The sequence below is a fragment of the Labrus mixtus genome, chromosome 23 (genome assembly GCF_963584025.1).
Source record: "Labrus mixtus chromosome 23, fLabMix1.1, whole genome shotgun sequence".
Classification (NCBI taxonomy): Eukaryota; Metazoa; Chordata; class Actinopteri; order Labriformes; family Labridae; genus Labrus; species Labrus mixtus.
Window position 1 is genome coordinate 16,865,993 of NC_083634.1, and position 19,372 is coordinate 16,885,364.

The following is a 19,372-nucleotide window of genomic DNA, read 5'->3' on the forward strand; positions in this document are numbered from 1 at the left end:
TTGAGTGCAAAAACTTGGCAGTGTAGAAATTGTGTCTGCCATATTTCGAATTGTCTTGCAAGGTGCACATGCTATTCTTTGGAGGGGTGCATTTCTCTGCGTAACACCTCTACAGTAGCCTGGCAGCATGAGAGGTGTGATGTCTGAGCTGGCATCCACACAGCATCATTGTGTGACAGTACAGAGAGGTTTTAAATTTAACATTAATGTGCACTGCGGTCATTTCCCTTACCGCTTTGGTTTTAAGTAAACATTTAAATAATGTACGCTAAGGAAAAATGTCTTATTTAAAAATCATTAAACATGGGAAACACTTGTATTTTTTATGTTGTGTCTTGAAGTGTAAATAGCATTCTGTTCATTTTCTTATCTCATCGTGTGTGACGGTGGAGGAAAGATGAATTGAGCGTAACTGGTCGTAACTCGACTCAGTGCTAGCCAGTGAGATTTGGGTTGTTAACTTGCTAACGTCAGGGATTTTTATGTTGCTAGAATTGTATTTTCTCAAGCCTTATATCTCCCTACCATGGCACATTAAGTTTACCTTTCAATGGATTTATGGTCTTGACATTATAATCACCCATCTGCAGCATAAAGCCCACTGATGTTGTTGTTTTTTTATCTCCTCTAAAGACACAAACTAAAAATCTGCAGGCCAGACAGTTTTCTTAATTTAATGAAATTTAAATATCTAAAGATTAGGGCCTGACTGATATGGTATTTTTGGGGCCGATATCGATTTTGGAGAGAGAAAAAAAGTCGGATACCGATATATCAGCTGATATCTTTATGAAAACTGTAGCGACTGTAGCTGGATATAAATTCACACATTTGTTGCATTGACCAAGACTTGTGAAAAAGATAAACAGTATAACAAAGTCAATAGTGAATCATCCTCACTCAGATAAAACCTTTTGAAGTGTGACGACACAGTGAGAGCATGTGAGTATGTGCAGAGATCCGGGTGTGTCCACACTCCAAGTGGGAGGGGTTCACTTTGAGTTTCAGGAAGAGCTTGAGCACCTGTGAGAGTGTGTGTGATTCATTACACAAAGTACACACAAAGTGAAGGACTACAGCGCTCCACGTCAGACGCAAACATGCAGAGTAAGTTCTGCTTTCACGTTTTCATTCTTAATGATGTTCTCTTGTTTTTTTTTAGAGGAAGTTATGTGTGTGTGACACATGTTTGTGAGTCTTTCGTTTCTCGGGTAGAGTTTTTCTGTGAAGTTTGTCCTTTATGTAAATCAGTGAAACGACAAAACAGAAGCTTCAAAGTGTAGTTTAGGATGTGTGAGAAGCTCTTTTAGTGTCACAGGTCAAAGAAAACTTACACCTGAGCAGGTATGCTTGTTTGAATAGAGAAACAAATGACAGTTTTTGATTAGCTGCTCTGTTTTTTTTGCAAATATATTGTCTTTAAAAACTCATCGATGGCATTTAAATGTGAAATACTTAAACACAGTATGCACGGTTGATCAAAAATGAGTGACTTCTTTCTCAAATCTAGTCCATCGACATTAAGACAAAAAAAAACAAACGATTGAAGCCAATCATGAAGGAATGCAGACACTTGTGTTCGCACACAGAGGAGGGAGTTGTTGTGTGTTTTCCAACCTGACGCAGGTGTGTTATGTAAAGGTAGAAGGTCCAGAGTTTCTGCATTCCTCACTTGCTCTTCGACACACTTCCTGCTCGTGTGGGATAAAAAAAAAAAAGAAAAGGGCTTTGTGTCCTCTGGTGCCGAGTATCAGAACGATCATCTGACATGAAGAAAATAAGTTGTTTTCAGTTTTGTGATTGTTCTCATCTTTGTTCAAACTTATATGTCACTACTTTAAGTCTAAGTTTGGTGGTGACATTTGAAAGTTGAAGAAGTGAAACAATTCTGTGCTTTATTTTCTGAATTTAATACACACACTTTATTCAAAGAAGAAAATGGGTCCCTGGAGCACAGTTTGGAGTTAAAAAGCTACCAGGAGAGTTACGGTTTCACTGTTGCGGCCCCCCTCCCCACCATAACTTCTCACGTAGCATTTTATCTTCAGACAGTGTTACAGGGGCCGAATTTCCTCTGAGGACAGTTTTTGTATATTTAGAAACTACATTTCTCCAACTTTCACATTTCTCTACCAAAACTACATAATGCACCTTTAAATAATGAGCTGTGGTCACCATATTGTGCCTTAAATAAGAAAACTATAACAGACAAAGTGGAGGAAACGTATTTTAAAAAAAAAAGGGAAAATCAGAATCGGCTTTATTGGCCTGGTACGCGCACACACAGAAGGATCTTGACTTTGGTGAACTGAGCTCTCTATGTACAGAACGGATAACAGTAAATATCAACAAAGTACGACAGAGCGCAGTACCGCAAAAAATAAAAATCTTAGTTTCACCTCTTTGACTCTCTTTAAATCAAGTAGAGCTGATTAAAGCGGTGCACACGCCGACCTCAGACTACACTGAAGGTAACTCAGACACAACTTCCTCCTGACCCGCGACCTCTAAGTTATATCATCTTTGGAAGACATTCGCTCTACTCCTGCAGCGCTGCGGGTATGACACACTTTGAGGGATCAAATGTGTGCCATCTAAGCATCCTGTCTGGGTGTGTTATTGGGTGTGTGTTGATTTTCAAGTGACAGCATGACACCGTTTTTTGTCAGGTCAAAAGATTTCCAAAATTAGCGCAGAACACTGAGTGAAGTCAGCAGACATGTAAACAAGTAGATTTTCATTCCTTTTTAATAATAATACTAATAATACATTTTATTTAAAGGCGCCTTTCAAAACTCTCAAGGTCACCTTACAGAGCAGAGATAAAAAACAACAACAAAGTAACAACACAACGATAAAATTAACATTAAAAACACAAATGTACAGGATGTAAAGGAGTTATAAGACCAGAAGGGGAATGATCAGACTGAATATGCCAGTTTAAAAAGATGTGTTCTGAGATGAGATTTGAAAATGGAGAGAGTTGATATTACGGATTTGTGGTGGGAAGGAGTTCCAGAGGTGGGGGGCAGAGCGGCTGAAGGCCCTGGACCCCCCCATGGTGGACAGGCGTCCCCGTGGTTTTAAGACTTTTTTTTATTTATTTGCAAGCATTAGTGGGAAACTGCTGCCCTGAAATCCAACTGTGTGATAAGACTCTCTGGTGAATTACTTAAATATTCCCCCCTGCATCAAATCAGTTCCCCCGGTTGGGCCAACCCTGTTTAAATAAATCTGGACGCGCCCCTCCTCTCAGGTAGTTTCACTGTAATTCACAGGTTAGTTAAAAAAAACTCACTGGTGACTTTCAGATGTGAACGACCCTTTTTGAATGGGATGAAACATGTCAGAGGTCAAACGGATCCAGCTGTTATCTAGATATATGTTTTTCTACATATGGAGTAGGCCCCGAGCAGCAACCATTGGTGGTAAAAAAAATGAAGCCAATGTGGAAGTGCAAAACGCGGAACCCTGGAAGTCACATCCAAAAATGTCTGTTTACAGCCTGGTTCAAAAATCCTTATTGGTCTGACTAGTTAATGTCAACATGGGCACTTTTCTTACCAATAAGTTGGCACCATTTATTGTGAAGGTAGCTGAAAGGTACTAGCTTAATCTGACTGCATCACAATGTTGTGAGAGTAACCATGACAACAACGATGACATAGTGATTAATAGAGGAGCACTTTGTCTATTTAGAATCCTGCTGAAAAATGTATGAATCTTGCTCCCAGGCAACAGCTCTCCGGGAGCCAGCCTCCTCTCTGAGGAGCAGTTCTGCTGCTCCATCTGTCTGGAGGTGTTTGTGGAGCCCGTCTCCACGCCCTGCGGCCACAGCTTCTGCAAGGCCTGCCTGCAGGGCTACTGGAACCACAGCAAGAAGTTCCTGTGCCCCATGTGCAAGAAGAGCTACACCAAGAGGCCCGAGATGAGCGTCAACAGGGTGCTGGCCGAGATCTCCACCCAGTTCCAGGGGCTGATGACGGCCGGGGGAGCCGGGGTCGCGGGGGGAGCCGGGGCTGCCTCGAGGGGGTCCACGTTGAATCTGAGCTCGAACTCGGGCCAGGGGAAGGACACCGGGGAGTTTGCACAGGCCGGGGAGGTCGCCTGTGACGCCTGCATCGGGAGGAAGTTGAAGGCGCACAAGTCGTGTGTGAACTGTCCGGGGTCATTCTGCGAGACTCATCTCAGACATCACAGAAAGGTCAGCTTACTTTTGTATTTACTGCTAATAACCAGATTATTCCATTTTGTTGTTATTGTTTTAGTCCCTTACATTTTCCCCACCAATGATCCCGAGGAACCTATGAGACAAGAGAATATGTCAACTCAGGATTCCTGCTAACTCCTCACTCGTCATTATCACTTAATATGTGATTTTTCACACTTAAATATAATATAAATCAAGTATATCCTCTGAAAATAACTCTGTGAGTCATGACTGTCTACAATGGGTGTAACACTCGAGTCCCACTGTCTGTGATGTTTTCAGAGTTTTCAGAGTCCTATCTTCACTTTGTTTACATCGCCGGGACAACGGCTGACTCCTCCCCTCGCGTATAAAAGTTGTTTAATTGAGGGACTAGAGAAAAGAAGAATAACATACTGTACTCACTGATTAACTGTGTTTCTAGATCACGCTCATTTCAGGTAAATTTACATGCAGTGTGAAGATACGAGTATAATAAAGATCGCTAGCATTAGCATGCTAACACAACAATGCACCGCGAGTTGTTTTGGTTTCATGCTGGTGCTCAAGGGCGACATCTGCTGGATGAAAAAAAATATAAAGCATATAAAGCCTTTAACCTCTGACTCCATTTTAATTTCTCTCCATCTGTTAGTAAAATATTTGCTGAACAAGCAACATTTTCCCAACTTAACATCCATAAAAGCTTCCAGTTCAAACATCCAGCTCACTTTGCAGATTCATTGGATGTACTAAAGACTTAACGGGACTGCAGTCCCACCGTGTGTTACTCTCACATCTGCCCATTCAAAACCGCTGCTCTCTCTCTCTCTCTCTCTCTCTCTCTCTCTCTCTCTCTCTCCCCGTCCTCGCACTTCACCCCTCCAGGTGAAGTCTCTGATCTCCCACCGCCTGATCGAGCCCACTTTCCACCTGGAGGAGAAGATCTGCAAGAAGCACGAGCGCCTCCTGGAGGTCTACTGCCGCACCGACCACGCCTGTGTCTGCACCGCCTGCGCAGAGGCCACGCACAAGTCGCACGACATCGTCCCCACGGAGCACGAGTGGAAGAAGAAGATGGTGAGAACGCGTCTCAGGACATGCATGCTGCCATGACGTCATATGTTTATTTTTTTGATTGATTGGCTTCTCCTCCTTGCAGAGTAATCTGGGAAAGAAGAGGTCGGAGTTGAAACACCTGATCAAGGAGAGAGCCAAGAAACTGGAGGAGATTAAACAATCCATCAAGGTGATCAAGGTGAGTGCGAGGACGCCTCGTCGGAGACAGGAAGTGAACTCTGACCTGTCGGTTATTGTGCGTTAGTAGACACAAGGTAAAGCGGGTTAGAAAGCACAGCAGGTTTGTAAGGTTTGGTGTCAGTTTTCAGCTCTGAGCAACAAAAACAAACACATTAGTGGTTAGTGCGCACGCCCCATGTGTGCACGCTTTAGTCCACCAAGCGGGTGGCCAACCAGGGTTCATATCTGACCTTTGGCTCCCTTCCAATGTGTCATTCCCCACTCTCTCTCTCTCCCTGATTTCCAACTCTATCCACTGTCCTGTCTCTGAAATAAAGGCTTGTCTCTGATGTAGCAGCCGTCTTCATGCGCCGCAGACTCAAACGCTTTATTTGCACTTCAAGCGGCATTCGGTGTAACTGCGTATAAACATGGGGGCCACTTTGACAGGAGACTCTGCGGTTACACACGCCCGTCGTTCAGGCCTTTTGTCATCCCTCTCACGCTCTGTGGCCTCATGCTAATGCTTCTCTCGTACGTTTACAGACATGAAAGCACGTCTAAGGCCGTCCAACCGGTGTGACCGGTGTTTAGAATATTTACCTTTCTTCTCCCACACCCTGTTTTTTAACCCTCAGTCAAATGTTACCCAAAGAAAGAAAAGGAAACATGAGGGATTGTAGAGATTATTTAGTCACCGCTGAGGGGGGAGTTGTGGAGCTTTTCTCGACTCATGATGTTGGTGTTGCAACAAACAAATGTCTGATCCCCTTACCGCCCACCAGAGTCTCCATCAGTTTATTTTAGTCCATGATCGTGATTCAGTAATGCACATAAACAGATCATTATGTCCAATACATATAAGTCAACAACCTGACACAATGACACGGTCAAAAAAACAATATGCCTCCAAACACACACCTCAATCCTAACTACCTGGAGCCATGGCTTTATGCACCAGGATTCCACCTAGTGTTCAGTGTTGGTATTACGCTCAAATAAGAACTCACGGTGTTGGTGTTGGGTTTCATGCACAAGTCAAATAAAACGAGCATTTTGGCTGTAGCAGGAATTATAATGTTAAGTTGCCCTGTTATGCATATTACAGGGCTTTAACTCTGGTTTTAAAATCACTGAAAATTTGTTTTGTTTTTTAAGGTTTTGAATGTTTTTTCCAAAAGAATCCAAAAACTTTTCACCCTTCAGAAATTTGAGACTTTTATTTCTTTTTCACAAAGTTTCCAAAGTTCACAGCCGCTTCAGGTTTCCTGCTCAGTGACATTTTTATCTGCTTTTCTAAACGCGTCATGTATTCAGTAACCTGAGGTTTAAATAACAGTGTGTGTGCGTGTATACAAACACAAGACAATGAGTCAGTGTTGTTCCTCCGACGTTGGAAAGCACTGTCATACCTTTTGTTACTCACAAATTCCTGCCTCTTTTTTATTATTTTTATATTTTTTTGCAGGCCAGCTCTCAGAGGGAGTTGGAGGAGAGCTGGCAGGTGTACGCCGAGCTGCAGCGCGTTGTGGAGCAGAGTCAGGCGGAGCTGGTGGAGCTGATCGCCACGAGGCAGCGGGAGGCGGAGCGCCACGCGCAGGAATTAGCCCGGGGCCTGGAGAACGAGCTGAGCCAGCTGAGGAGGAGGAGCAACGAGCTGGAGGCCTTCGCTCAGACGCAGGACAAAGTGGTCTTCCTGCAGGTAGGACTTTTTAAAGGTCACATATTCTCCTCCTCTTCAACAAGTTTAAATAAGTCTCAGAGCTCCCCTAAAGAAGCTTCTTGTTCTAAATCCACTCTGATCCTGTATTTGATCATGCCTATAAACCCCTCTATTTCATCCCTGCTCAGAACAGGCTGTTTCTGTGTCTGTACCTTTAAATGTAAATGAGCTGTGTCTGACCACGCCCCCTCTCTGGAAGGGATCTGGCTTTCTCGCTCCATGTCCTATTGTTTACTTTGAGAAGTCAGACTCAGAGGGCAGAACAAACACCTAGCTGTGGGAGTGTCACCCACCTGGGGGAGGGGTTACTGCCCTTTGTGATGTCATGAAGGGAAAAATCTCCAAACGGCCTGTTTGAGCACACATTTTCTGAAAAGTGGAGCAGGCGAAAAGAAGGATAGGATGGACCTTTCTCATAATTGGGGGGTTTGTAGACAGACTAGAGACACATATAAGTGTTAGAGGAACATGGTGAAGTGTATTTTGCAAAATATGTGACCTTTAAAGCTTTCATCAAAAACGTGGAATCAATAAAAAATTGGACAACCTGAACTTGTTACCAGAGCAACAGATTGATCCTCTTTTTTCATGCTCTCATTCCAACCAGAGCCATATTTTAAAATCAAGAGCACAAACCGAGCGGTTGTTTAAAAATGCATGCTGGTATTTGAAGCGGGGCTTAATTAGTTGTTTTTGCAGCACGTAGCCTTCAAACACGAGACACACTTGATATGCATTTAGGACACAGCGAGAGAGCTAATTACTGAACAGAAATCACAGCGTTAGCCGGCCGTGTTGCACGACAATATCTACCTTTTTTAAAAGTGCCTTATTAAGAAGTGACCCAACAGGCTTGGACCGTGTGTCTCTTTCTTTTCCACCGTGATAATGATCTAAACAGTCCGTTATTCAGCGGACCTTCATGCTTTTCGCAGCTGTACATTACTCTGAGATTTTGCGACACAACATCAGAAGCGTCTGTGAACAGAGCCAGCTGTTCCAGAATCCCCCCCCCCCCCCCTTGTGTTTTCACCCTGGACTGTTTATGGAGAGTAAATGTTGTTCTCATGAAAGAGGTCTTTGAAGTTCAGAGTCGTTGAAGATAGTGTGAGAGTGAGCAAATGAAATGCATTTTACTCTGTTACCTTTCTTTTATGAAGTGGCTTATCTGGACAATATCCAACAGATGGAAATTAGCTAGTTAGCTAAATCTTGTACAAAGCATCTCTTCTCTTCTGAGACTAATGGGTTTTTTTGTACACTGTCCCTGATTCAAATAAACGATCCTCCGCTGAATGCGAATTTGCATATAGTTGAGATGTATTGAGATAAATGGTGAAAGTTCCTCCCGAGGAATCATCACATTTTTTAATTTCACTCTCACTCAATTTTCCTGCAGAACATAGTGACGCTGTCTCCCCCGCCCGAGCCTGCCGATTGGTCGGCGGTCAGCATCAACACCGACCTCTACCTGGGGACCATCCGCACCTCGGTCAGCGGCCTCATCGAGAAGTTCCAGGAGGAGCTTAAGAGGCTGTACGGGAAAGGTGAGGACACCGGCTGAGGCTACTGCCGTATAGTTCTGAAATAGAAAACGAGTAATGACATGAAGAGTTTGACAGAGAAAATGACCAGAGTGGTGTTTGAAAGTGTTTTTTTTTACCTTCAGTGGCGCTGCCCTGATGCCCTCACAGACTTTAGTGCTGCAGTATTAGTTAAAGGTGATACAACAGAATGGCCTTTGTGGTCGTCGTTGGTATTTATGTGGTAGTCTTTTTTTACATATTGATATTTAAAATTCTGTTCAGTTTAATTAGACTCATGTAGAGGCAGCTAAATGTGTGCAGCATCGGAGTCTAAATCAAACTTCAATACAGTGACAACAAAGTGAAGCATCGCACAGCATTGTAACATTATGTATGGTTCTGCGCAGTATCGCGACGCTGCGCAGCGTCGCACCGCGATACTGCGCAGCGTCTCACCGCGATCCTGCGCAACGTCTCACCGTGATACTGCGCAGCGTCGCATCGAGATACTGCGCAGCGCAAAACCATACATAACGTACGACATCATAATGTATCTTGTCACATCCTACAGTATCGTATGGTATCCTGTCGTATTTTATCCTATTGCATCGTATCAAATTGTGTGATACAGTATTTGCATTTTATCGTATGGTGATTTGTTGTATCCTATCGCATCATGCTGTATCGTAACGATATTTTACCGTATCATATGCTCGGCAGCATATGAATGTGTATGAATGGATTAGTTACTTCTGATGGTCACTTTACATAAAAACCTCTACTATCAGTGTGTGAATGTGTAGGTGTGACCTGCGGTGTAAAAGCACTTTGAGTATTCAGAAGACTATAGTCTAGGTTATTATCGTACAGGCTTGTATGGTATTTGATAGTTCTGTATGGCACTACATCATGTCGTATCATGTTGTATTGTGTTGTTTTATTAGTATTGAGTAGTTAACAAAGAAAGACTTTGGACACGACCTTCTCTGAACATCTTCTATTGCTATCTTCAGTTGAAATCAGTGTCTGCCTGGGTACAATCCTTCCTCCCTCCCAACAACCCTCGCTGTGCAAAAACACAGTAGGTGACTGTACGAGCACATAGAAATAGACAAGTGACTCATCATTGCACCAACCGAACCCCGCTCTCACACTTTGACACATGCAAGATGGTGGGACAGATGGAGATGGTGTTGATGCCCCAGTTCACACACTTTCCAATCGAGCGAGAGGTCTGAGTGACAGCAGCAGAGGTCTGGAGCATTTACAGCTCCTGTTTAGATCTTCTTGTTTACCGCCCACACGTGCCATCTGCTTTGACTTTGACTATTCGGCTGAATGACTCTCTGACACACACTCTCTCTTTCTCTCTCTTCCTCTGCATGTGCTTTATTCTCTCCCTCGCAGAGCTCCGCAAGGTCCAGAACTATTCGAGTGAGTACAAATCTTAATTTTCTGTTTTGTTTACGACACAGAGTGATGACTCATTTGAGAAACTTCTTGAAAAAACAATGGTTTTTTTGGGTTTTTTTTTTGGCAATCATGGCAAATTGCAAACAAAGCTGAAAGGGAAGTTTAAGTACTGAAATTGTCCACAAGATGGCGCCACTTCTCCACCGCAGAGTTAGACTCGATTCAGGGGGAAAAGCAGCCAGTTTATAAATGAAATGTTCACTGTTGCTGTAATCAGTGTGAGCTTACTCGAGCACTGTACTTACCTTCAATTTAAACGTACAATATGTAGAATTTTATCAGAACGTTTACATTAAGATATCTAAATTAATAAAAAAAATTGACAAAACCTATGTTATATACTATTTTGTTGAGTACTTACCCCAAATATAACAGTTATCAAAGTTACCAGAGAGCCGTAATTTTTGGTGTCGTCGTGCCGGCCGCTAGACCGAGCCGGCATGACAGACACGACATGTTGATCGTTGCCGTGGAAACACCGGATATTAAGTCAAAGACTGCTACTACTGAAAGCTGCCATACATTCTTTTGTTATTGTTCGATTGATTGAGAGCCCCCTGACGGCGGGATCTACATACTGCGTCTTCAAGATACTTACATTTTCACTGACGCTGAGTACATGTTTGATACAGAAGATGCTCATTCTGCTCCGTTCCGTCTAGGTGAGGTGATTTTGGACCCCGCCACGGCTCAGAAGAACCTGGCTGTGTCGGATGACGGTCGCCAGGTGAGGTATGAAGAGCGGAAGGCCTCCCACTCCGAGGGCCCGAAGCGCTTCAGCCCCGCCCTCTTCGTCTTGGGCCGCGAGGGCCTCAGCTCCGGGCGTCACTACTGGGAGGTGGACGTGTCGCGCAAGATGGCCTGGACGCTGGGCGTGGCCAGCGCCTCTGCTCGTCGCAAAGGTGAGATCAAGCTGAGCCCCGGCGGCGGGTACTGGTGCCTGTGGCTGAAAAACGGCGAGGTGAAGGCTCTGGAATCTCCCCGTCTGCCTCTGCAGATGCCATCCCAGCCCGGCAAAGTGGGAGTCTTCCTGGATTACGAAGGAGGCCACATTTCCTTCTATGATGTGAAGGCGCGTCTGCATCTCTACACCTTCAGCCACTCCTTCAACGAGGGTCTCTATCCCATCTTCAGCCCCTGCCTCGTCCAGGACGGCAAGAACGCTTCTCCTCTAGTGATCACACCTGTGAAACACGCCTGAGAGTGACAGTGTGACAGATTCAACATTAAGAACATCTCGTCTTAGTGAAGATACCAGGAAGGATTTTTGTCTTTTATTTGGTGTTAAATAAAAAACATTGTTCCCCAAAAAGAGCCAAAATAATAAGATTGACTTAAGAAGCACTTTATCTCAGAAAACATTCAATCTAATGAAGTGACATTTACATGACAAGGTGACTTCCTCAAGCAGTACCAGGTCCAGTAAAGACAAACAGAGAGTCATCAAACAATCAGTGAAATAAAGGGAACATTGCTTTAAGACCAAAATGTAACACAGAGCGGGATCTGTTCTAACTGACCCCCCCAAAAAAACAGCTGAGTCATGTATAAACATTTTAAACAGTCGCCATGGTTACTCTGTGTAGTTTACACTTCACATCTCAACATGTATAAAGAAAGACCAAATGAGAATATATGGAGCATGAAGGAGGATTATTCCAGAGGCCATGTTGCACGTGTGGTTCAGATGGACGTGTTCAGAAGAAAGTGGAGTTTGAATCCTGTTAGACTTGCACTTTTTCCTGTTTAAAGGTCTTTAAGCACAGAGTCCATTTTTTTTCCCTGTACAATACTGACGCACATTTAAAAGTGAAATACGATCTCATGTTGTGTTAATCATGTTAGCACACTGACTCCCAAACTTTCGTCCATTATCATTTATCTTGGTTTGATTTTTCTGAGTTTTTTCACATCGGGATCGGGATTATTCTGCAGCTCCTTCTCAACAGGAAAAACTCTCTATTGTCTATTGACAGGTAAAACTCTTCTTCTTTTCAGGCATAGGCCATATAGGCGGTCGCCTAGAGTGCCACATGCTGGACGGGCGCCGCCGATCCATTAAATGCGTTGAAAAAAAACAGACTCTGTGTGAAAAGGCCTTTAGTCTTAGTTTACCTGTAGTTAGTTTACCTGTAGCTTTGAGACTTTGGACACTTTACAAATGAAATCAATGAAGTTAAATTTACAGTGAAGACTTTTGGGCGTGCTTGTCGGGGCCTAAATGAGACATTTATGTACAGACTGTAAGACTATGAGATTGTTTTGTTAGAAATCTAAATATGGGTGTAGGATTGTTTGTGGAGCGTTTAACTATGTCCTGTATTTGAACATGAAAAGTTGACTTTTGTACTTGTCTTTTGAGCTTTTTAATTAAAGAGAATCTAACCCACCTACAACGCTATCTGATTGGCTAGACGTCAGACGAGTAATAGCCAGACAACACTGACACCCTGGGGGGTCACTGAGATGCGCAGAGTGGAGCCAGGGGAGCTCTATATATCGGTATCACATTTTTTTCTCTCCCCAATATCGGCCAAAAAAATCCATATCGGGTCGGGCCTTTCTCCGTATATTTAATCTTTTTTATGATGTAAACAGAATCAAGTTTTTCGATATTTCCTATATCAGATAGTGGTCATGTTTGTGATTGTTTGTGACTTGTGTCAAACTAGAAACAAATAAAAAAGCAGAAATTCAGACTCATTGGCACCACCTGCTGGACATAAACAAAATCGAAGAAACACCTGACAATACATAAAAGTAAGTCTATAATACAAATGAGTAAAATTCATTATTTCCTCCGCAGACATTTCAAATGACACCGATCAGAGATGATGCACCTGACAAACCTGAAAGACGAACACTTCAGACTGTGCAGATATGTCTGAACAGAAACGTAACACAAAGAGCTTCACCACAGTAGAATAATCTGTATCTTTGAAAAGGTGCAAAGCTGCTAAAGTATCATGTTGTTGTGTTTTGTTGCTCTCCTCGTGTATTTTGAGGGTTAAAGCTCTTCCTCGTGGAGCTCTGCAGGGCCATGACCAGCAAGTATAAATTTGTATGTGGGGTAAAAAGGGAGGGAGGGGGGTATATTTTGGGTCTGAGGTGCTTGTGTGTGGGGGGGAGTTGGAGGTGGCAGTAGTTCGAGCCTGTCTCATGTGTCAGTGTACCGCAGAGCCTTCAGGCAGCTGCTCTCTGGTGAGTCCCCCTCATATCTCTGTTTTATCTGTGGCTCTTCATTCTGTCTCTTGCTTTTTCATTTTTAATATCACATCTGCTTCTCTTTGGGGCTCTTGGGGAAGTGTTGGCTTGGATTGTGGATACAAAAAAAAAAAATTGGCTTTTAATGAGCCTTGACCTGAGCCGAGGACTTTTTTGTTGTTGTGATTGAATTCAAATAACCATAAAGGAATTTCGCCCATTTTTAATAATTGTTTTAAAGAAGGGGGGGCACTGAAGTCGTGGTCACTTGGTTCACCAGTGTCGTTGCAAAGACATTAATGCTCTCCGCTATGAATACGTCGGCCTCAAGCAGTAAACCAATGTGTTGAAAGTTACAAGCTAATCCCAGCGTGCTAATAACAGGTGTGATATATTTAACTTGAAATTAAGACGCAAACTCCTGGAGTAAAAAATGTAAGATGTGAAAAAACACGGATCATTTTAAGAAGCAGGTATTGGTTATACTTTTAAGTCATGTTCTAAATGTTTTCCTCTAAGTACCTATCATTTTAGTAGAGGCCAAACAAACAGTATGTAACTTTAAAACAATGCAGCCAATACTAAGATTGTCCACCAGGGGGCACATGCAACTCTAAATTATCGTTCCTATACTGTGAGTTTACAATTGTATTAAAAGTCATTAAAGAGGTCGTATTAAGAACAAGGTTAAAGGTTGTCTTAATGTCCACCCATTAGGTCAACAATAAATACAAAATAATACACACACGATTATCTTTTTAAATACAAGTAATCGCACAACTACACAATAGTCAAAGCCAATGGCAGCCGGGAGAGAAATGTTTTTTAGTCTCTTTGTCCTGCATGATGGCTGGCTGTATCCACAGCCGGGCGGATATTTTCCTACACTAGAAATAAGATTAAAAAAATGTTTATATTTTGGTTAAATCAAGTTCAAGAATCTGCTTTTGGTCATCCTCAAGAAACTCGAGGAAGAGTAAACTCAACCAAAATAACCGCAGTCAGACAACACTCCCCCAAGACCGACATGGACTCATTTATGACCAACTGAAAACAGATTAGAACATTTGTTTTGAAATCTTTGGCTTCAATTTTGTAGGAATAAATGAGTCCTGTCATATGGAAGCCCAAAGCAGACATGCATCCATATGTTTAATACGGTTCATTTTCGCATGAATCATTTCAGTGGTTTTTTTTTTCCAGATCTTGACTTGATTTTTCTATCTCAAGAAACTCTAGTTTTCCCATTATTACTTATGAATTTATCTCTTTATCTTGAGATAACAAAGCTTGTTTGCTCATGACAACCGGAGAATGCTTTTAGTGATTTGGAAACCAAAACAATTAGCCGGTCACTGTGATCGGCCTGATCACAACATGCTATGCTGCTGCTGTTGATGAGGTAAGTTAAGCCTATTACTGCGTCCAGATCTGAAGAAAAAAACAAAACGAATATTACTGGATATCATCGGCAAACAAATACAATTTATGTGTGTCCACCAAGGGCTTCCGTAGTGTCATGCTATGCTCTGTAGTTTTGCATGAAAATGACCCCAAATAAATTCCCGCCATCTAACCCCAGCGACCTCGATATCACAGCAGGTTTGATGCCCCGTTCAGAGCCTGGTTGCTTGCGCTGAAAAAATGACCCTGCCTCTCCGCCGTGTAGGAATGGCCACCACTGGGAACCTTTCAGAAGAGCAGGTGCACTGCTCCATCTGTCTGGACGTCTTCACCAACCCGGTCTCCATCCCCTGCGGCCACAACTTTTGCCAGAGCTGCATTCTGGGATACTGGAAAACCAGCCCTTTGTACCAGTGTCCCATGTGTAAGAAGTCCTTCTACAAAAGGCCCGATATTTGCATTAACACGGTCCTGAGGGAAATCGCGGAGCAGTTCAAGGAGATCAGGGTTAGGAGTGCGGAAGGGACGTTAAGCGAGGAGGAGGGAGAGGAGAAAGAAAAGAGGTGGGTGATGGAAAGGAGAAAAAGGGAGGACGAGGAGAGGCTTTTGGAGAAAGATCAGAAGCAGCAGCTACTGGAGGAGCTGAAAGAGAAGCAGGAGGAGGAGAGGAAGAAGAAGGCGCCGCAAGAGGAGTTACCACCTCTGATCCCCCCTGTGGCAGCACCCAAAACCTCTCCTCCACCGTCACCTGAGGGGCCGCCTCCTCCTCTTCCTCAAACCTCACCTCCACCTTCGCCTCAAATCGCCGCTCCTCAAACCTCACCTCCACCCTCGCCTCAAATCGCCGCTCCTCAAACCTCGCCTCCACCCTCGCCTCAAATCGCCGCTCCTCCAGCTCCTCAAACCTCGCCTCCACCCCAGTCTCAAATCGCTGCTCCTCCAGCTCCTCAAACCTCCTCTGCCCTCCCACCTCCATCCTGGGAAGAGGTCCTCTGCGATGTTTGCCTCGGGGAAGGCAGGCCCAAAGCGGTCAAATCCTGCCTCGTGTGTCTGACTTCGTTCTGCGAGGAGCACCTGAAGTCTCATTCCGCCAGGTTCACCAAGCACAAGCTCATAGAGCCGGTTTCCAACATGGAGGACAGGATGTGTCCGAAGCACGAAAGGCTCCTGGAGCTGTTCTGTAAGAAGGATCAGACGTGTGTGTGCGTGCTCTGTACGGAGACGGACCACCGGGCGCACTACACCGTACCTGTGGAGAGGGAATGGATAGATAAAAAGGTGAGGCCGCGTACACCACATTCGCATGGCGGCCATTTTCCTCTGACGTCACACTTGGGGTGCAAGTAAAATACTGTTATAATATATTTTTTTATTCAAATCCTATAAAGTTATTGAATAACAAATTGACAGATTAATAAAAGACGGCAAAGTTAGGTGACATGTTTATATTTTAAGTTAAAACAACATTAATCCATTACAATACCGCTAAAGCATTCAACCACTTCTTAGCTAACATGACCTTTTATTAATGTTACAAGATAGCAAAGGACGTTTATAAGTCCTAAGCTTAAAGTAATTTACATAAGCTAACAGTAATGTTAGCTAGGAACTAGCTAAATACTAAATTAGCTTTGATGACTTCACTGTCAGTAGGCTACGTATTGTTTTAAAGTTACAATTAAGTCGACTAGTGTTACAAGATAGGAGATGTAAAGGCCTATAGGCATAAACTTCAAGCTAGGTATTGGCTAAATGCTAAATTAGCTTTTGAGACTTAGCTGTCCGTATATCAATTGAGTTATGTGTTATTTTACCTTAGAATGTGCCATTATGTCCATTAGACTTTCACCATTATTGTATCTTCACAACCATGTTTTCTAACCATGCTGCACCGGTACAACATCGCCCTGTTGACAGACATTATCACATTAGCATATGAACCGATGTCAGTAGCCGTTCACTACTGATTCAGATAAGAGTTTTTTTATTGGGGAGATAAAGTCACCTGTTGAAGAAACTCTGACTCAGCAAGATCCATTGGCAAGGCTGTGTAATGGTCTCTTAAATCAGTCAAACACTACCATAAAAGTAAGTGAAGAGATTTGTATTTTTCTGTCATTGTCTTTGTTTGTGTGAAATCTTGTTGTGCAGGCTCAGCTAAAGAGGACAGAAATGGACGTCCAGCAAATGATCCAAGAAAGAGTGGAAAAGTTGGAGGACATCAAACACGCTGTGGAGCTGCACAAAGTGAGTCCTCCTGAGCTTTTTCATTTAGACTGTCACGGAACGCGCTAAACAGAATATGATGAGTAAAAACGCAAGAAACCAAAGATTATTATGTCATTGAGTGTGCATATTGTGTCTGTGTTTTCAGGCCAGTGCGCAGAGAGAGATCCAGGAAAGCATGCAGGTCTTCTCAGAGCTGGTTCGCGCCATCCAGAGGAATCAGGCCGAGCTGGTTTTGTCCATAGAGGAGAAGCAGAGGCAGGCGGAGAGGTGGGCCGAAGGCTTCATGACTGAGCTGGAGCAGGAAATCTCTGAGTTGAAGAGGAGGAATACAGAGCTGGAGAACGTGGCTCGGACCGACCACATTCACTTCTTAAAGGTGAGAACGCTTTTTTTCTTCAGTGAAGCTTTTAAAGGGCTCTCTTTGCTACAAAAATGTGCGACGATATCAACAAGAGACCGGAGAACAAACGGGCAAACAGAAGCCAAAATAAAACAGTTTCGATACGTTTACAGAGATCGCAGCAGTCGCATACAATCGATGGTCGTGTGCTGGGCGCGGAATGTAAACTTCACCGATTTCTCGCAGTGAATTTTCCCGCTGCATTCTCACATCAGCTCACCCTAAAACATTTTAAAGAGTTTAATACATGTGTCAAAGCATCATTACATGGACCAGAGTTTCCATACACCATCCTGCTTTTGATTGCAAAGATGAGAGTGTGTTTTTTTTCTCTCTCTCTCCTCTGTCATACTAAAATGCATGATTTTATAAAATAGTCGTTTCCATTGACTTTCCTTTCTCTGGCTGCTTTTGTAGGACATTTTAATCAGCCTTCACTTTTTTTTTGCTGTGACAACAGTGCCATCTTCCTGTTGGTAAAGTGTACTGCAATGCACATACTTTACAAGACACCAGAGAGAAGGCTGTTAATGATTCTAGAAATACAACCTTGTTTTCATAATCCTCAAGTTGTGTTTCTGAGTCTTTTCTCATTCTATCTACCTCCGTAGAATTTCCCAGCTCTGAGCACTCCTCCTTCAGTCAAAGACTGGTCTGAGACCAGTGTTCCCACTGACACGTGTGTGGGCATGATCAGGAGATCTGTGTCCAAACTGGAGGCAACGTTAAATGAAATGATCAACAAACTGGCTGAGAGTGGTAGGATTCCCTTTGACAGAACACATGAAAACCAATAAAGATGTTTTTTTTTTTTTTTTTTAAATGAAGTGAATTACCAAGTTTGATTTAAAATGAACTTTTTCCCTTTTCAGAGATTAAAAAGATTTTAAAATACACAGGTAAACTTTTTTTTTAAAATAAATTTGGTTTGGTCATTTTTATCATCTATAAACCAAATCAAATAAATAATACTTTTCATTTTGTTTCTGCAGTGGACGTCACCCTGGACCCCGACTCAGCCAACCCGTGGCTGCAGCTCTCTCAGGACAGACATCAGGTGAGACACCTGGGTGCATGGCAGGACCTCCCAGACCACCCTGACCGCTTCGACACCGTGGTCATCGTCCTGGCCCGTGATGGCTTCACCTCAGGGAGGCATTACTGGGAGGTCCAGGTGGGGGACAAAGACGACTGGTACATGGGTGTAGCAAGGTCCTCTGTCAACAGGAAGGGCAGGATCTCTGTCAGCGCCACACAGGGCTACTGGGCTCTGGCCATGAAGAAAGGCCAGGGCTACCGGGTGTCCACGTCCCCGCCCATCCTGCTCACCCTGGACCCCAAACCAAAGCGAGTGGGCGTGTATGTGGACTACGAGGAGGGGCAAGTGTCCTTCTATGACGTGAGGGCACGGACTCATATTTACACAATTAAAGATACGTTCAGGGAGAAGATCCTTCCCTTTTTCTACCTGTACTGCTGCGACAAAGCCTCAGATACCATGATGATTTGTCCTGTGAATGAGAAAAGCCTGATCAAGCAAAGCTAAGACGGGTTTGAAAGAAAAGACAATATCAAGAAAGCCTTTGCAAAAAAAGCTACTTTTGCTTAGCTACTTTATAGAAAAAGCCAACATGCTAGTTAGCTTAGCATAAAGACGAGAAGCAGAAGGCTAATAGCTAGCCTAGCTCTGTCCATAAGCAACAAAATCTGCCTAGCAACACCCCTTCAATTTACTTCTTAACACATTACTTTCAAGAATAATAAACAAATAAATTAAACATTTTGTTCAGATTTGACAAGAATGGTGTCGCTTTTTAAGTTGTGCACAAGGAGTGTTCATTGGGAGATTAGCATGACAGTAGCTGCTAAACTTAGCTTTGGGTTTTTTGCTTTTTGCCTCACAGATGTAAAAAAAACAAATTGACATTTTCATATAATTCACTGCAGAACCAAAAAGCATTTCTTCTGATGCATGATGTGTAGAC

The 19,372-nt window shown here is 43.3% G+C and overlaps 1 protein-coding gene across 1 annotated transcript; it reads left to right on the forward strand.

Annotated features, from left to right (window-relative positions):
• Window positions 1-1,013: 1,013 nt before the first annotated feature.
• Window positions 1,014-19,369, forward strand: btr12 (bloodthirsty-related gene family, member 12). Its single transcript, XM_061032020.1, has 14 exons — window positions 1,014-1,107; window positions 3,735-4,204; window positions 5,078-5,269; window positions 5,352-5,447; window positions 6,897-7,130; window positions 8,551-8,698; window positions 10,085-10,111; window positions 10,813-11,345; window positions 14,963-16,036; window positions 16,910-17,005; window positions 17,133-17,363; window positions 17,999-18,146; window positions 18,260-18,286; window positions 18,380-19,369. Exons 1-14 carry the CDS (start codon window positions 1,101-1,103, stop codon window positions 18,931-18,933), a joined length of 3,837 nt encoding a protein of 1,278 aa, XP_060888003.1. The 5' UTR covers window positions 1,014-1,100; the 3' UTR covers window positions 18,934-19,369.
• The last annotated feature ends 3 nt before the right edge of the window (window positions 19,370-19,372 follow it).

What these genes read in the sequence shown, in the direction of transcription:
- btr12 (XM_061032020.1), top strand. An exon ending in TGATCACACCTGTGAAACAC is followed by an intron (nt 11,346 to 14,962) that starts GCCTGAGAGTGA and finishes CAGCAGGTTTGA; the next exon opens with TGCCCCGTTCAGAGCCTGGT. An exon ending in GGGAATGGATAGATAAAAAG is followed by an intron (nt 16,037 to 16,909) that starts GTGAGGCCGCGT and finishes CTTGTTGTGCAG; the next exon opens with GCTCAGCTAAAGAGGACAGA.